The 19,244-nt window shown below is 40.5% G+C and overlaps 1 protein-coding gene across 4 annotated transcripts in view; it reads left to right on the forward strand.

Annotated features, from left to right (window-relative positions):
- Positions 1 to 19,244, forward strand: part of Ralgapa2 (Ral GTPase activating protein catalytic subunit alpha 2) — a 269,491-nt gene that overhangs the window by 139,267 nt on the left and 110,980 nt on the right. For all 4 annotated transcript variants that reach the window (XR_009591640.1, XM_060383131.1, XM_060383130.1 and 1 more), the window contains 2 exons: positions 15,114 to 15,242; positions 18,756 to 18,884. Coding sequence is in view for 3 of the 4 variants with exons in the window: in XM_060383131.1 (XP_060239114.1) it covers positions 15,114 to 15,242; positions 18,756 to 18,884 (258 nt within the window). In the remaining variant the exon portion in view is untranslated. The remainder of the gene's footprint in view (positions 1 to 15,113; positions 15,243 to 18,755; positions 18,885 to 19,244) is intronic.

Raw genomic sequence — 19,244 nt, forward strand, 5'->3', positions numbered from 1 at the left:
AGAACCAATCCTTTGTTTCATTGATTCCTTGTATAGTTTTTTGTTGATGTTCCTGTTTTATTGATTTCAGGCCTGAGTTTGATTATTTCTTGATGTTTACTCCTTTTGGCTATGGTTTGTTCTTTTTGTTTTTGAGTTTTTAGGTGTGCTGTTAAGTTACTAGGATGAGATCGCTCCAGTTATTTTCTTTAATGTAGTCACTTACTGCTATGAACTTGCCCCTTAGAATCATCTTTCTTGTATCTCATAAGTTCAGCTATGTTGTGTTTATATTTTCATTGAATTCTAGAAAGTCTTTAATTTCTTCCTGAATTTCTGTCTTGACTCCTTTATCTTCAATAGTGAGTTGTTCAGTTACAATGACTTTGTAAGCTTTCTGTTGTTGATACTCCCCTCTAATCTGTGGTGGTCAGATAGTATGCATGGTGTTATTACAGTTTTCTCTTATCTCTTGAGACTTGTTATGTGTCCAAGTCTGTGGTCAGTTTTGGAGAAAATTCTGTGAGATGCAGAGAGAGACAGAGAGACAGGCAGGCAGGGTTTCTCTGTGTAGTCTTGGCTGTCCTGGACTCATTTTGTAGACCAGGCTGGCCTGAAATTCACAGTGATCCATCTGCCTCTGCCTGCCTGAGTGCTGGGATTACAGGTGTGTGCCACCACACTCAGCTGGAGGTATATTCCTTTGTATTTGGGTGAAATGTTTTGTAAGTGTTTATTAGATTCATTTGATTTATAATGTAAGTTAGCTCCAGCATTTCTTTGTGTAGTTTCTATGTGGATGACCAGTTTATTGGCAAGAGTGGGATATTGAAGTCTCCCACTATTGGTGTGTTACGGGCAATATGTTACTTAAGCTATTGTCAGTTTAGATTTTTTGTCAAACCTACTTTATTTAGGGTTCTTAAGCACCCTTACCTCCCTTCCAACCCCCCAATACCTTAGATAGGATATTAGTAGGAAAAGGGCTGTAAGACCTCTTTTATCTACTCCTTGCTCCTTAGGGTTGATGGCTCTTTAGGGGATTACCAAACTCAGTCTCAGGATACCAGCAGTTCAGTCCAAAGGCAATCACCAAGCAGTAATATGAATCAGCACAACAAGTCAGCAAAAGCCACAAGTTTCAGTTGGATAGCCTGGAGAAGTTCTCTTGAATGTTTCTCTCTGCAAAGTCAAATGTGGAAGTATGAAGATCAGCACAGCGATGTCAGTACAAAAAATCTATGCCTCATTTGTGTGGACTTCTATGAACTGCTTCTCCTCAGAGTCCACCCATGGATATTCTCAGCTGCCCAAAGTCACGCCTCTCCTTTCTCTGTTCCTCTTATTCTTAAATCTTTTCATTGTGTGCCCTGTTTTCTGAATGTTTTGTGCCAGAATTATTTAGATTTAATTTTAGTTAATTATTAATTAGATTAATAGTTATTAACAATTGATTATATTTTAATTAATGATCAATAATTAATTATTTAGTTTACTTTTCTTGACTATCAGTCTCTTCTATTATGTCTTCAGTGCCTGAGATTCTTCTGTCTCTTGTCTTCTGTTGGTGGAAGTTGCCTCTGAGCTTCTGTTCTAGTTCCTCAACTTTTTATTTCCCTCTGTTTGGATTTTCTTTATTGATTATAATTTTGTTTTCAGGTTTTGAACTGTTTTATTCATTTCCTTCCACTATTTATGTCTTCATAGATTTCTTTAAGGGATTTATTCATTTCTTCTTTAAGGACCTCTATCACATTCATAAATTCTGTTTTATGGTCTTTATCAGTTGTTTTGTAGTTCTCAGGACCTACAGTAGTTAGGTTGTTGGGATTTTTTGGAAACATATTCTTCTGACTCTTTGATTGAGTTTTTACGCTAGTGTCTAGGCCTCTGGGTTTAGGTTGATTGTAATTCCAGGTGCTGGTATCTGGTCTTTTGGGGGTAGGTGTTTTGTTCTTTCAGTTTTGCTACCCATTCTGGTGCTTAGGAGAGTTTACTGACAGTGTATTGCCTGGTAGGGAATTCTTCCATGATCCTGCTAGGTCTGGTCACTGGTGGTTCCAGGTAAAATGTGTTTCTGGTATTAGGAGCTAACACTTAAGAGTGTGGATGAGCTGGGAGTGTGGTGAGGGGTCCACGGGAGGGAAGAAATGAGGCTGTTTCACCAGGGTCTGCATGGTCCCGTGGGAATGGGGTCTGAGATGAGGAGAAGCCACAGCAGGCTGTCTGCTGCCGAGCTGGGGATGTGACTGTGGGATTGGTTATGGAAGGGAGGAGGCAGCTTTGCTACCTGCTTCTCTGGCAGGCTTGGCCAGTGGGTTCCTAAGGAATGCCTGCTGGAGTTGATGACTTCGAAGGTTAGAGGAGGAGATGTGCACGAACCCCTAGAGATCTGGGCAGAGCTGAGGCCACAGCACGTGGTCTGAACAAAGCTAGGGGCATGGATTTGGAAAAGAGGAAGAGTAGTTCGCCTACCTGTTTCCCTGGCCAGAGTGTAATGATTAGGTTTATGTCAAGCTAACTTCAACTTGTATTTTCAATCAACCCTAGAAAATTAATACTTTAATGAGATCACAAATACATCTATAATCAAGTAGCAGGTGATAATACTCGATACTTTGGAATGTCTGAATACATCAGCTACTATGTCCTTTACCTTTGTTGGAGCATTATGGTGTATTTTCATTTCCATTTTGTAATTGGTGAAATTGCTGTTCAGAAAGCAGAGTATCTCTCAGGGTCAGAGAGCACATTAGTGATATCTTTCACTAGACTCTTATCTTCAAAGCACTTCTCTACCTACTTCCCTATTCTTTCCAACATTTTCCCTAAAAAACTTTGTTTAAAGAAAAAAGAAATTATGAAAGTACTTCTTAAACTCCCAAAATGAAATTCAGTGTCTGTAAATTTAAAACCAAGATGTCCAACAGTTATCTTAGAGTTTGACGTAAAGAGCTACTTACTGGGTCAGCTAATAGTCCTTAAAGGTCCACGGTATGCTGTAGATGGGATGGGCTTTCAGTGCTCAAATGAAAGGGCAGCTTTGTGACAGTGTTGCTTGTTTGTGAATCTGACTTGAGGTTTCAGCAGAATCAAGACGATACGGTTGGCTCCCTCACGCATTTTAAAAGAAAGACTTACTATGTGTGTGTGTGTGTGTGTGTGTGTGCACACGCGCGTATGTGCGTGCATGTGTATGCATGTATGAAAATGTGGAACAGACCCCCTGGAGCTACCGCTGTATAAGTATAAGCTGTCTGATATGGGTATTGGAATCCCCATTCAGTTCTCTGCAAGAACAAGTGCTCTTAAATGCATTTTCTCCCAAACCCAACCATTCTGTGAGCTCCATATACTAACACACATTAAATTGCAAAAGAAAAAAAAAAAGTGATAATTCTCTTGTACAAACAGTACCTAAAAATATTCCCTGAGAGTTTTCTGTAACTCTGGCCACATCCATAGAGTAGTCTGTGACCTGTAACCAAAGAACCATGGGTTTAATTTTTTTATTCAAGAGCACAAAAATATTGAGAATTTAGTCCTGCTTCTAAGTATGGCTGGGATAATTTATTTATTTATTTGGGGGATAATTTATTTATAAGAAAACTAGAGAGCGTATATTGTGTGTTCTTCTAGACTAAGACAGAGTGGCATATATATTATAAAATTTATTTCTTTTCTGATTTGAGAACACACCAGAAGGCAGGGGAAAGCTTCAGCAGAAATACTTTATCTTTTCAGTGTAGCATGGGAACAGCCCAGCAAACTCAATGCCATGAGGCAAGTTCACTTTCTCCTGATTCTGAACGTCTGTCTCCTGATTTCAACATGGGAGAAGGAAACGTTTAAATCAGAGGTAGCTAGGCCTTAACGGCACTGTCCTGGACCCTTAGAGCAGAGCTGGGCCACAGTTAAAGGAGCACCAGCGTCTCAGTTGGTGCATGCTCTCTAGTGCTCATTTTGAGAGGAAAAATGGGAACCTGACATTCCTGTAGGAATCCTAGTAAAAGTCTCCCTTGGCTGCTTTCTGTAGACTTCCTGTGGTGCTCTCCCTCATACCAGTATGCACACTCAACACTGTTTCTCTCCAGCAGCCTCCTAAATGGGTTTTGAAGATGGTATTTAGTGAGGTAGTTTTCTGTTATAATTCCTCCTTGAGAATGGTAGGTGTAAACTGTAGGATTTATTGACTACACTTTTCATGTATCTGTGTGCATGTGTATGTGCGAGTGCAGGTTCTTAGGTGTCGTGGAATGGGTCTGGAGATAAGGTTAGATGTGGATTCTCCACTTGCATCTTGTTTGAGAAGGTCTCTTTGTTGTCTGCTGCTGCATAACAACACCTGGTTAGCTGGCCTGTGAGTTTCCAGGAATGCTCCTGTGTGTCTCCCATCTCACAGTGGTGGTGCTGTCAGTGTATGAAAGTGTCCACACTTGTAGAGTAAGCACTTAGCTTACTGAGCCTCCTTCTAACTCTCGTTCTAACTCCTGTATACAATTATAAATCTTTATTATAAAAGCTAATGAAATGAAAGCACAATTTATATTTCAGAGCTAAGTCATGTACCCAGAATGGTCTTGTGCTTTGTGTTGTGGACAAATTCCAAATGGTGTTCCATTGACCCTAAATCAACATAGAGAAAGGAGTGTGCTTATGTCTAAACCTGGCTACTGTAGCCACAACTTTGATCTCCTCTGTTTTTGGAAGTGAAAAGATTGAATGTAGATCTCCTGGATCTTTTTCTTTGCCAAATTTTCTTGGTTGCAGAGGAATAAATGAAATAAATACATTGCTGCTTAAATTCAGTAGGAATGTGCTTTGCCCACTGATTTTCCTTCTTCACTCTAGTGTAATGCGAGTGTGCAGCGAGTTTCAATTTGAACTTCAGCATTGGGATGAATTGGTTCTTTGCTCCGCGTCTGCCTTTGACAGTCTCATTAAGTCTTAGCTGCGTCTTTGGGGCTAGTAACTCTGGGCAGAACCTCACTGTGTGAAGGCTGTGATTTCTTTTTGTTGCTTTTATTGTTTTATTGTTGAGATGGGTCTTCTCTGTTCAGTTCTGGCTGTCCTGGAATTTGCTGTGTAGATCAGGCTGGCCTTGAACTCACATAGTGCTTGGATTAACGGAGTGCACCATCCAATAATTCCCTTTTAACAGTCTAAGGATGGAAACTGAGGCATTCCTGAGACAGGACGAACAGTCACCCTGTGCATAGTCCAGTTGCCCGTTTTATTAGGACAGGTATTCTGTGACGTATTTTTCTTTGTTTGTTTTTTGTGATAGGATCTCACTATGTATTTTTGGCTATCCTGGCACTCACTGTGTAGGCCAGGCTGGCCTTGAACTCACAGAAATCCTCCTACCTCTTCCCCTGAGTGCTGGGGTTAAAGACGTGCACCATTATGCCCAGCCTTATTGTATCTTAATGCTATTGCTTATATGCTAATGAACCAAAATGCATTTTAACCATCCTGTCATCTGTGATGGTGGTCATGTGATCCTTTGCCTTCTATGGAGAACATTAAAAGTCTGCACAGGAGTCAGGTAAAGGGGTCAAAGACTTGACTGAAACAAGCAAGTGTCTTTCCAACCTCCTACTCTGCTTTCCAGGCCTAGGAATGTCCTTGGCAATGTATAACTTCCTGTCTTCATGAACCTTTTCCTCAACTTTGACCCTCAAGTCTAGCCTTTTTTTGTCAGGCTGCACTCATGTCTAGTGTTTAGAGAATGATATGATCAAGGCCCTTCCACTGCTGTCATTTGTTAGCAACAGCTTGTTGCAGCCTTCGTGTTCTGAGGTCTCAGCTGAGGAGTTAATAACTGTTTTTCTGTATTTGAATCAAGTGATGAACTGCAGTGTTGTAGATTTGAGGCTTATCAGGGTGACAATTGAGATAGTCATTATATTGGTAGGGCACTGTCTTTAAGGTCCAATTTGTGCATCTCATAAGTTACGTCTTCCCTTCATCATTTCAAGGAATTAATTATAAAGGTGTTAGAATTTTCTAATAGGTTTGCCGTCTTCCTGTCGGTCTCCTAGTGGGATATGACCGGCCTATTATAGGAAGCACACATGAAAGTCAGCAGTGACTTCATGACCCATGAGCATTAAGCATGGAGTTGTGTTGGTCAGGATTAAGGGGTTTTATGTTCGGTTCATGTGACTGAGAACTAGGGCTAAGGAAATTAATTGGTCAAATAATAGAAGGTAAATTCTCTCTTGGCGGTGTTGATATCACAGTACTGTATACTTTTTGTGAAAGCACTAATTTACCACTCTTCAGTACTGTTTTGAATTCAGGTTTGTCTGGGTTTAGATGCTGTAGCAGAGTCTCTGTCTCCCCTCAAAAGAAATAACAGATTACCATTTTACACTACTGCATCCCAGTAATGACAGAGAAAATCAGGGGTGGTGGTTTCTCCACCTCTGTTCCCAAGTGTCCTATTGGTTAATTTTCTCATCTTTGAAATGCAGTCCCAGTGGCATGGTGACAGGAACAACATGGTGGCCTGTGGTTGAACAGGAAGCAGAGAAAACATACCAGCTCTCAGATCACTTTATCCTTCCCCACCTTCAGTTGGGGAGAGCATTTCTCCCAGGAAATGCCTCACAGACATGCCTGAAAGTTGTGCTTCATTAACACTCTGTTGCCTCTTAATCCAGTCAAGGTGTTAACAAAAATTAACTGCCTCCCCCACTCCCCAGATTCTGGCAGTCTTCTAATTGCTTAGGCCAAGTAAATAAGAAAATGAAATTTAAAAGAATATGATCTGTAAAGAAAAAGACCTCTATGTCTATGTTTGGATTTGGTAAGTTCAAAGAATTGATATACACATGGAGTATACACAACTTATTAGATGTAATAAGTTAATTCTGTAAGTTTACAAAATATAAGGTTAATATATAAGAACCAACATATTATATTTCTAGAAAATTTGAAAATGAAATTACTAAGATAATTTTATTTACAGTGGTCTCAAAAGATGAAAATTTATGGAGATAAACTTATCCAAGCAATTATAATATATGAACATTACAAAATATGCACACTACTATTGAGAATTAAAACCTATATAAACAAATGGAAATATCTCATATTCCTTGCTCTGAAGACAGTATCAATAATACTCTCAAAACTGATCTACAGATTATACACAAACCTTATTATCCCAATGATCTCTGTTGTAGAAGTATAAAAGCTGATCCTAAAATTCATATGAAATTATAGAATGTTCTGAATAGGCAAAATAATATTTTAAGGACAATGTGAACTCATAGTTTCTGATTTCAAAACTTACTAAAATACTATAGAATTAATAAGTAGTTAGACTTATAGAGCAATAAAATAGAACTAACGGTATGAAAAGAAACACATGTTTCTATAGGTGACTAATTTTTCATGTAGGTGCAAAAATAGTTCAGTGGGGAAGAAGTAATTTCTTCTTGTGGTACTGGGGCAACTGGACATCTACATGGAAAGTGATAAAAGTAGGTGCTGCGTAGATGGTTGGTTCATTGCTTAGGGTTAGGGTTAAGAGTATTTGCTGTGCAAGAATGAGGACCTGAGTTTAGATTCCAGCACCTTTGTAAAGAGCGGGCAGTGCCACACTTACCTGAAACCCCAGGGATGCTGGAGAAACAGCAAGTATCATTGGGACTTGCTGGTAACCATGTGAGACACCCTGTCTCAAGGCCGTAAGGCAGAGTGGCAGAGCAGGCCGTAGTATCTTCTCTGGTCTCCATGCATGTAATTGGGTACACATATCCATGAACACATATGAGATACACAGCACATGCAACAAGCATAGACATAGACACACACACACACAATGAAATTAGCTTCCATCTCAGCTTCACACTGTGTGCAGAGTTTGACTTAATGAATTAGTCATCTAGGTGATGTATCAGAGCTAAAACTCTAATGTTTTTAGAGGAAAGTAAAGCAGGAAATTGTGACTATCTTGGAATTGACTTTAAAGTCTTAGGAATGACAAGCCGCTAAGGAAAAGGGAAAAATATAAGTTATCCTTTACCAAAATTAAGTCTACCATGCATCAAACAAGTGAAAAGATGACTCACAAAATGGCAAAAAATATTTGTAAAATCACATGCCCAGTAAAGCTCTCCTGGCAAGAATATAGGAGAATATTGAGCATTATAGCTCAATAGCAAGTCAAAGCCCCAAATATAAAAGAATGAAAGAATGAAATATAAAAGAATGAAAATTTCTCCCAAGAAGACATCAACATGGCCCACAAGGAAATGATATTGATCATAATCAGTCACAGAGAAATTCAAATCAAAACCACAAGGTACCACTTCACACTCACCAAGATGGCTGCTAAGGTAATTTTGTTAAAAGGAAAAATAATTGTGACAAGAATGGGAGAAATTGGAATCCTTGAACTTTCCTGGTAAGAATATAAAGTGGAGGAACTGCTATGGGAAACAGTCCCTCAAAGTGTAAATATACAGTTCACAGAAGTGGCAGTTCCACTACGAGCTAATTGTTTAAGGAACTGGCCACAGAGATTGCATGCATCTTGATAGCACCACTCTTGAAAGGACTGAGGAAGAAACAGCACACATGCCCACCAACCAATAAAACACACGGCAGGAGTGGGCCTCACAGGTAAAATCCCATCCCAAAAGGCTGAGGTAGGAGGATTACTGGACCCTTGGCTACATGAGACCCAGCCTCAAAAACAAGAGATAAAATGAAGACTGTCAATAGGAGATTATTTAGTTTTATAAAGTGTCATGCCAGATATGTTAACTTATGCTTTTAATCCCAGCGGTTCTAAGATAGAGGCAGAGGAGCTTCGGGATTTTAAGGCCAATCTCAACCACATAATAAGTTTGAGTTCAGCCTTGCCTACATTATCTTAAATAAAAACAAAGAAAAAATAAAACAGTATAAACCTTGAAAACATGTTAAGTGGCAGAAGCCGGATATAAATACCACACACTGTAATATCCCCATTCTGAAATGTCCACCGCTAGCAAATCCATGGAGACAGACGGCAGATTAGTGGTTGCCAGGTCCTTGGACAGTGGGGAAGCAGGGAGTGGCTGCTAATGGACCTTGAGTTTCATTTGGGAGTGATGAAAATGTTCTCAAGTTAGATAGTGGTGATGTTTACTAAATTCTAGGACTACTCTTAAAAGCTATTTTGTACACATTATAGGATGGATTTTATTACATATGAAGTATTTAATAAAGTTGTTACAAATAGCAAAAAGAAGAGGCAGTTGGACAGAGCTGGTGACTTTCCAACTCTAACATAGAATAAAAATCATATACAGTGTTTCAAACTCCCCCCTCCCCCCTCCCCGTCCTATTTTCAAAGGCCAGCAGAGCTTTCCTTGGCAGGTAGGGGTTATTTACAAAGCAGACATAAACAAGCTTCGAGATGCTTCCTTTGGGCTTGCAGGCTGCCTTGTGCCCTCTGCCCACTCATTACTGTACAACCGGCAGATTGCCTTTCACACATCCCATTTCCCTTCCACTGTGCATGCCACTGTCCTGGAAACTCTCTGTCACAGTGGTCCTCAGGGCACAGAGCTCAAGGAGCCTTTGAGTGTCAGCCACTGAGTCCAATTACTCTATTCTGCCCTGTTCTCTGGGCTTTAGTAACATAGTCACACCATCAGAAGTCACATTTTGAAAATCTGCTGCTTTTTTTGTTTTGTTTTTTGTTTTTTTCCAAGTAAATTGTATCCCACTTGGCCATTTACACAGAGAATGTGTGGCATATACCATGCATCATTTGGCTCAGATCTTGAGAGTAATTTGCAGTTTCATACTGGTGCTGTGTTTTATAATGGCTCTGGCATAGGGGTCTGGATGTGGGGATGGCATGTGTAATGACCAAGGTTTTATTTTTGTCAGCAGAGGTCAGGTAGTGGCTTATGGTCTGTCTGTAAAAGGATGTTTTTGTTCATAGAGCTGAAGGGAGCAGAGAGCCACCAGCAGAGAGGAAAAGGCCAGGTTTGGAACTTGAAGGCTCCTGGTCTGTTAGGATAGCTACTTGAGGCAACAGCTGATATTTACAAAGTATCCTGAAGGTCCTGAAAGGTTATGGTTGTGGCTTTTGTTTATTTAAATTATAGCAACACTTAATGTGAAAAGTATTCCTGTACACTCAGATATTTTTATAATTTCCAAGTGTGGGGTGGGTCCTGTCTTCTTACTTAATCAGATCATTGAGATATACAAATGTTACCAAATAAAAGGTTCCTGTGGTCTATACTAGGCAAAAGATAGACACAATGAAATCTTTTCACTGCACAACTTTTCTTAAAAGGAAAAGTCAAATGAGTTAAGTGATTTTGCAGGGGCGTCTTTTATTTCTTGCTGACTGCTCAGCCTCACAGAGAGCCTAAGTGACTCTCGGTGGGATAGCCAGGTCTGTTTGAAGGCAGGGAGACAGATGGCTGGCTATTGTGTTACAGCCATCATCTGCTGGGTCATGAGCAAATATTAAGTGAAAAATATACATGTGATTGGTGTGAGAGCACAGCGACAGCATCGCCAAAGCAGGAAGGACGCGACTTCTGCACGCTTGTGTTTCAAAGAATGCCATGTTGAGATGTTAGATGTACAGGGTTAATCCATTTTATACTGTGGTAAAGTGAACATTTGCCCCCATTTTTGACACTACTGTGCAATATTTTGAATTGAAATGGCCAGTAATGGCCCCTTTTTTATTTTCCATAACAACGCTGGCACTGAATTATAGCTGTGCAATTATGTAAACAATGGAAATGCTTCCAGAAGGAATCCTTCCTTTTAAATTTTCATTTTGTGTAATTGTTAGAAGGTTTAGAGCTGTAATAAACAAAATTATTTTACACATTTATCGTTCTAAAGGTCAATTATAAGAGAACTAAAGAAGCAGCCCTGTGCAGAATGAGTAAGCCAATTTGCGCTGCCATCACCATATGTTTTCCTTATCACTTATAGTTTTTCCAGTTACTGTGTACATAGCATTCAATTAAAGCGATTCATTTGAGGGGCTGGATGTAGTTTGTGTTTATAGAACTGTGCTTTGGAGGAGAGGAAACAACACGCCTCTATTTGAATTACCTGATTTTTTGCGAGATCAGTGATAAGAGACAGATGTTCTCACCAGTCGCTTTCTCATAAGCCTGAACCTTGTGATAAGCTGCAAAGCCACAATTATCATCTTACAGTCTAGGTTTTGCACTCAGCACTAGAGCCTACACCTGTACCTCTCACTAAAATGAGGGGAAATGTGCTGGGTGTCCTGTTTACCGCGAGGCAACAGTTCACAGGGTGGTTTCTTTCCAGCAGAAACTAGTGTGTCTGCTCCTCCCAGTCAACTTAAAGAACAAGCCTGACTCCTGTTACAGACACCGTTTACCACTGAGCCTGCTGCTTAGTTTAACTACTTCCGTAGTCTGTTTGGAAGGTACAGGAGAAGCCACTTCCTAGTCCCAGCCTCTCTCATTTGAGTCAGGTTCTAGAATTCCCCTAAAGGATAAAGCTTAGAGAACCTAAAGCTTGTGTTCCTGACTTTGCTTCTGGTTTGCCAACAAGTTAGATACACAGCCTCTAATTGCTTGTTTAAAGTGTTGTCCTAAAGTGCTGAAAGGATTTTTTTAATTTCTGGGGCAATGTATGTATCAAAGAGACGTCTCTGTGTTGTTTCTGAAATGTTTTAAAATACTCTTGCTCTGTAGGTCATTAGAACATTCGTTAAATAAATTACTCAAACCTATGAAGTAAGTGATATGAAGTAAAAATCCTTTATTTTGAAAAACACTTGTTTGCTGGCAACACTGTTTACTCTGTATGGCCTTTGAAAGCCTCTATAAGCATCTGTTCACATCTGCGTTTCACTGCCTGCTGCTCTTTAAAGAGAGGTCGTTTCATCTAGGGAGAGAGAAACACGCGGCTCCAGGGGCAACCCACAGTCTCTAATCCAGGCCTGTGGCCCCACTTCCAGAGTTCTTGCCCAGGGATGTTTCCCAGCAGTGGTTACAGCAGAGACAGCCTTGAGAGAAGGAATCATTGGATGAGAAGAACAGCCTCCTCCTTCGTCACAGCCCTTCTTACGACCTTTTCAGGGCAGGTGGAAGTAGTACAGCCACCATTGTTTGCCCTGTGACATTGCAGACCTCCATTTTAAAAGAGAAGTACATGGCTCAAACTAAGGGTCTGGTAGCCAGGGGTGTTTTAACAAAAAAAATTCAGCATCTGCTTGTTAATATTATATTGATTTTTAAGGGGTATTTTTTGTTTCTGACAAAGGATAGTCATTTTCTAGTATAATTTTATTTCAAAAAAGTTGAGTCCCTTTGGGAAAAAAAAAACCTACTAGGCAAATCATGCTGGCTTTATAGGCTATAAGTACTAAAAGGGGCATGGGGACCAACCCTTGAGTGATGGGTCTGTGAACTGCCATTCTGTCTTGTTCATGTAGAAAGCCCTGCAGGCTATAAACAAGCTATCAGAACCTGAAGGATTTTATTTTGTATTTCCAAAGATTGATCTTAATATTTCCAGGCGGAGGAGTGGGGTGAAAGAACAATTTTCCTCTGAGTTAGAAATGAGTAGACCATTGTGGATGGTCCTCTGCTGGAAACATGGATGGCAGATGCTCTCCTGAGTACCATGTGGCTACTCCTAATTTTAAAGTGTTATCTCAAAGATAGACCGTTTGGACTGCTCCATTTCAGTGTAGATAAGGAAAGTAAGCCAGCATGTGTCGGTAATTTGGCTGGCTGGTCGATCATATGGCCCCCTCTTTAACCCCCGCATTAACCCTGCCCCAGTGCTGTCTTTGGTGACTACAGCAAAGGCACACTCTCCCTCCAGGCTCTCTCTTCCGTGGGTGGCGAAGAGTGTAGGCTTGCCATCTGTTATTGTCCCTCTCTTTCCCATCTCTTTGCGCATAGAAGCAAGTTCAGTTGAAGTCCCTGGCCCTGGTCCAGGGCCTGGGTGAGCCTGTGACGTTCTCTCAGCCACGTTTGTGTCTGCCATCTCCAGCACCAGGGAGTTCTGTAATTTCTAAGTGTGGGTTCCCCCAGGTCTTTATGCATGTGCAGCAATAAAGCAAGTTTACAAATTACGGTTTCAGCTCATTAAAGGATTCAGTTTTCAAACCTCACAAACATATTCCAGAAAATCATCTTTAAACCAAAATTCTAAATTCCAGTGGTGAAAATGGCTCATTTGAGTTTAGTGTGCGCGAAAGGTTTTTAAAACCCGTAGCTTCAGGGTTTTAGCCCTCATCTCAACAGATGGAATTAATGCAAACATAACAAAGCTAACATCATGGCTGTTTGCATTATTAATCTTCAGATGCATGGCATTCTGCTACCTTGCTAGCCAGGTTTGCACGAATCCTTTCATTGTAGCATATGTCAACAGAAATGTGCTTCCATCTGCTGCCAGATAGCGTGATGCCTGATATTCTGAGACAAGGCCCCAGCACAATGCATACCTCTGTGAGTAATTACAGGTGTGTGGTGAGGAGCTCAGGGCATTAATCAGAGGCTTAATTATGAAAAAGGTAGCTGTTTTGTTCCTCTCCTGGAGCATGAGTCTACTACACACTTCGAACCTGTGGGTCCATCTGCTCAGCCCAGAGAATGTTTGTCTTGGCTGATAGGGACCCTAAGTGTATCGCAGGACGTGATTAAAGTAGGCTTAAACATTAACTGGGAAGAAACCTTGGTTTGGTTCTTTTTTCTGTTCCTTCCTTTTATATCTCTACCCATCTATTGTCTGTCTGTCTATCTATCTACCTATCTACCTACCTACCTACCTATGATATATTTATCTTGTCTTTTACCTATAAATCTTGTATATCCATTTATTTTTGTGTAAGTCCTGTGAAATGCCAAAACTTTAAGTTTTAAGCTAAACTATTTATCAATATGTGAGCACTAATATAGTAAGTATTATATGGTAATTTGAACCATATAAGTAGTATTATATGTAAATTTAATGTGTTTACTATAAGAAAAATGTCTTAGGGAAAAGTTTTGTGAGCACATATAAGCTGTGTTTAAGAAGACATGTTGTAAAATGAGGTGAATCTTATTTTGAAGGGCCTAAGATTACAACTTTGGAAATTAGCATGTTGCTATGCCTTGCTCTGGTTTAACAGCGAGGTCCGTACTTGTTTGTAGGGATTATTCAGATAGCTACACCGACAGCCATGGTTCTTACGTTTTGCTGTTTACTTGTATATTGACACTAACTATCAGTTGCACGGCAGCAAGTCACATAACTAAAGTACTTTAGTGTGTTTTTTTAATGTGCCTGGCCAGAGTCTGTGTAAAAGAAGATTGTAGTTTTTCATACTAATCCCATTCATCCGTGCACACACTCACACAGATGGCTTTAGAGGAGGGTGCTTAGCCATGGTGGTGTGAGCACTGTCCTGCGGTAGATCTGATCCGGCACAGGCGGGCATGAGGGACTGGGGGTTGGGGGCCGGCCAGCCCTCCACAGGAGTCCATTACAGACACAGGATGGAGAGCTTCTGGGGAGATGCTCCCGACGCCGAGCTCTGGCAAATGGTTGCTGTTGGCTTTGTGTCTGTACCCCTGCACACATCAGGCCTGTGGCAACCCCCTGACCCCAGTACCTCACGCATGCTCCAGCATTCCCTTACACCCTGCCCACATCCCATTTCTTAGTACCTGAAACTCACAGGAGCGGTCACTTTCGTCCTTTTGCCTATAAGACTTTCTTACTGTATGCTCGAACCTCTGGGGATCGAAGCTAAAGAAGGAGGCCTGTTTTTACTTTACTGACAGGTGTTTGCAAGTTTTATTTTTGTGTCTATCTCGGCACTCTGGTAGCTTGTCCAAGAAGCCCACTGTCAAGTGGAATACAGGACAGATGCTTACCTAGCCTCAGTGTCACAGTGTGGGTTTTGGATAGGCCATCTTACAGTTTGCTGTCCCCATTCCCTTTACCAAAAAGATGTGTATGAGAACCGTCGGAGTTACCACTTCCTGCACTCTTTCACTTGAAAACCTATCGGTGCCTGCTGTCCTAAGAATTGGTGGTCATGCATGAACACAGGGAGACCACTTTGGAATTGTGTTCTTAAGATTACACCCATGTTTCCCTGTTTTTCTTTTCAGGATGTCTTAAACACCATTATAAGAAACTGCTCACCCCGCTTTTTCTCCCTGGGTTTGCCTGGCTTCTCAATGCTGGTGGGGGACTTCATCACTGCTGCTGCCAGGGTCCTCAGTACAGACATGTTGGCGGTGAGTATGACAATGTGCAGCATCCCGGCTCCTGGGAGACTTCACAATTGCTAACAAGGCTCAGATTTCTCCACTCTTAACAGGTGTTGACTCATTAGTGCGATGTGAAACTGGGCTCTCTGAGTAGATACCCTGGCAGCTGATCTGTGAAATTGTAGAATGACATACTGGTACTGGAAAGGCGTTTCATCAAAAGGCCAAAGTGTGAGAAATCATATCCCCACTAATATGTCAGCACATTTACACGAAAGCAGGGCCTGTCTTACAGACCCTTATTAGTATTCGCCAGTAAATGACATTATGGACATAAATGAAGTAAAAAGAGAATTTGAAGTAATGTGTTGTTGTTTTGTTAAATTTAGTTTTGCTTACTGTGAGTCTTATAAAAAGAAATAGAATTTTGGGGTCCTTGGGATCAAATCTAGGTCCTCTCATATGTTAAAACTTGTCTTCTACCACTGAGCTTTGCCCTAACTGAAAATATTTCCTTAAAAATATTAGAACATTAATTTTTAACCAGAAATGAATATATATTCTTATTAATGTGTGGGAAAACTCTAAAATTCTTGTACTGATAATTCTTTTGTTGTTGTTGGGTTTTTTGTTTGTTTGTTTGTTTTTGTTTTTAGTTTTTTGAGACAGGGTTTTCCTATGTAGCCTTGGCTGTCTTGGACTCACCTTGCAGACCAGGCTGGCCTTGAACTCATAGAGATCCAATTGCCTCTGCCTCCCAAAGTGCTGGGATTACAGGCTTTACAGGCATGTGTCACCACACCTTCCTGCTGCTGCTGCGGCTCCTCCACCCTACCCCCCTCCTTCTTTCCTTACCTGTGCTGTTCAGCCAAGGCCTTAGGACTGTGAGATGCTACCCCCACTCATACTGTCTGCATAAACTGTTCCTCCATTGAGTCGCCACTCCTCAAATGCTGTAAAGACAATGAGATTTTGATTTGCCAGGAATTTATGTGAACTTAATATGAGTAGTCTAGGTTCTAAATTTTGTCTGATACATGGTTAAATTCTCACTTTCCATTGGAAGTAGTTAATACTTTTAAAGTTGATAAGTGTGTGCTCATATTTTTATGCCCTAATGTCTTCTTCTAAGACTAAATTAGAACGTAAAGAGAAGGGGAGAGACAAGAACAAAAAGGAAGAATGAGAAAGGAAAAATGAGGAAGAGAAAGGTCAAATTTTTTTAAGATGTGCCATCTTTCCCCACTTGGTTATTTCTGAATTGAGGAAATCATCTTTTAAGAATTTTCTCGTTAAGTGTTAACCCCTTAAGCCAACGTTGAAAATAGTATAAGACACAGGCAAGAGACTCTTACTTCATGAGAATTTTATTACCTGCTAGGAGGATTTCCATCAAACATCTACAGCCCATTATAGGATAGCAAATGGGTACAGCCATTGTTGAAAATAAAATGACTTTTAAAAATTAATAAAACCACTAAGTGATCTGATAATTCTGCTAAGATGTATGGCCAAAGGAAGCAGAATCAGCATGTTAAAGGAAAAACTGCCCCTCATGCTCACTGCAGCATTGTTCCTAGTTAACAAGTTAGAGTAACAACTCACAGTGTGTGTACGTGTGTATGAACAAATGGGATGCATACAGTAGAATATTCTTCATCATTAAAAACGAAGAATCTTGTCATCTTTGACAACATGAGTGATTCCAGAGGCCATTTTCCTGTAAAATAAGCCAGACATGGGCCTGCACCATGTCTGTGACATGTGAAATATTAAAAGTCAAATGAACAGAAACAAAGAGTAGTCTGGTGTTTGCTAAGGGCTGGAATGGGCTGTAAATGGGTGATGTTGGTCAAAGTGTAGAGAGTTTTGATAAGTGTTTTTGAGACTTCCTGTACTGTACAATATGATCATGTTTCGAAATATTTTATTGAATTTTATTGTAAAGTTGAAATTATCAGGAGAATGTTCCTCCATGAAAGAGGACAGCTGTCTGGGATCATAGATGGCTTAATTAAGCTTATTTGTAGCTTTCATTTTACAGTATATGCTTTTAATTATATACATACACATACATATATGTGTTTTACCCCTTAAATCAACTTCTCAACTTTCTAATGATATGACTCTTTAATACAGTTCCTCATGTTGTGGTGACCCCAAATTGTTCAGTTATTTTGTTGCTACTTCATAACTGTAATTTTGCTACTGTTCTGTATCGTATTGTATATATCTAATCTGTAGGATATCTGATATAAAACCCATCTGGGGGTCACAACCCATAGGTTGAGAAATGCTTAAGTGTATATAATTTTTTTCTATAAGTAATTTTATACCTCAGTAATGCTAAATAATAAAGTAGTTTTCCAAAATGGTGTTTTAAATGGAAAGAATATGAATTTGGCATTTATATAAAGGAGAGAATAATGCTTTGAATTACACTCTTGTATACATGTGAGGTTTGAAGCTGTGCACCTGGTGACAGGTGGATGGCTTAAGCACACCTGCCCAGCCACATTTTTCAGAGATCCCAGTTAATTATGAATGTGAAGCATCCCTGCTTGCTCAGGCAACTAGAGAAAGACATGCATGCACCAAAGAAATCTGTGGTGGAAGCTTCCACACTGCAGCCATATTTAATAGCCAAAGCTAGAACCAGTCCAAATATCCATCAGCAGCAGAACAAAAACATTGGTGTGCACATATCCTGGCGAGCCCTAAGTCTAGGTCACTCTTGGACTAAGTATGGATCAGTGAGTGGAGAGGGCAAGAACCATAGACAACACCCCAAATGTTGGGTCATAAAGAAATGGGCAGTTCCAGCAAGCACAGCTCTCAGGGCTCTTTGGAAAGAGTCCCAGAAGCCACGTGATCTAAGTGCTCATACAGCAAGGGAGCCTTGAACTGTGTCACATGCCTCTGAAGTCAGATGAGACTGAGACTGGTGCTATCCACTGGGTGTGTACCATGGAAGTCATCAGCCAAAGTTCTCACCATGTCGGACTTAGGCCATCGCTAGTAGTTCACAGTAGTCACTCCAAACCTTCAGTGCACAAAGCATTGCATACTGACTTTACTCCTGATGCCATGGCCCCATTCCCAGCTGGCACTCTTTTTTGCCTGCCTCCCTGTGGATGACTACCTCCAACTCCCCTCCTTATGAATACCCTTGCTTTTTGCTTGAAAAGGAATGTTAGGCTGTTCTCATTTACTTTGTTCTGTCAAAATCATGAACACCGAATGATTTAAAGCAACCATGACAGAGCCATTTGCTGTTCTGACTCTGAATAAATCTGTAGACTGGTTTTTAAATAAATAGCATTTATTTGCATCAAACATGAAGATTTTTTATTTTTCTGGAATTTGCATTTTCATCTATCAGACTTCTCTTGCCTAACCAGGAAAATAACCAGAAGTAGTTTGGTACTTCATACCCAGAAGGAAAAGTGTTAGCTTCCTTCTCAAAATCAGAACAGAGTAAAACCTGTTCTTCAAGCTTCCAGCCTATGTAAAGAAACTTGGTGTTTCCCTCATGTGCAGGCACCCCGGTTGGAAGCTCTCACTCTCCTCGGTTCCCTCGTCTGCTTCCCAAATACCTACCAGGAGATCCCCCTGCTGCAGTCAGTGCCGGAAGTGAGTGAGGTCATCACAGGAACCGAAGACGTCAAGGTACATAACCGAATCTCAAGTTTAGCATCTACTGCTGGAGCCACAGCACTGTGTCTTCCATCCTATGCACTGATCCACTTTCCCCTGACATTTGCAGTGTCCTGTGAAAGCTTCAGTAGCTGTTTTCAGAAGTGCGTTGTGTGGTCTGTGAATGTGAATGTATCACATTCACAGCATATTGCAGTTAGACCTAATAGCCCTGTTCCTCTGGTGTTTTGTTTTTTTAATTAGGTCTGTTTATCGTTCCTAGGGATCATAATTATGTAATGAATCATCATTTGTAATAATTCTGTTAGCTTAGTTACGCTGCATTAGTGTAGCAAATGAATTTATAAGGAATAATTCCAATAAGCTAAATAT

Source organism: Meriones unguiculatus, chromosome 4 (genome assembly GCF_030254825.1).
Source record: "Meriones unguiculatus strain TT.TT164.6M chromosome 4, Bangor_MerUng_6.1, whole genome shotgun sequence".
Lineage (NCBI taxonomy): Eukaryota > Metazoa > Chordata > Mammalia > Rodentia > Muridae > Meriones > Meriones unguiculatus.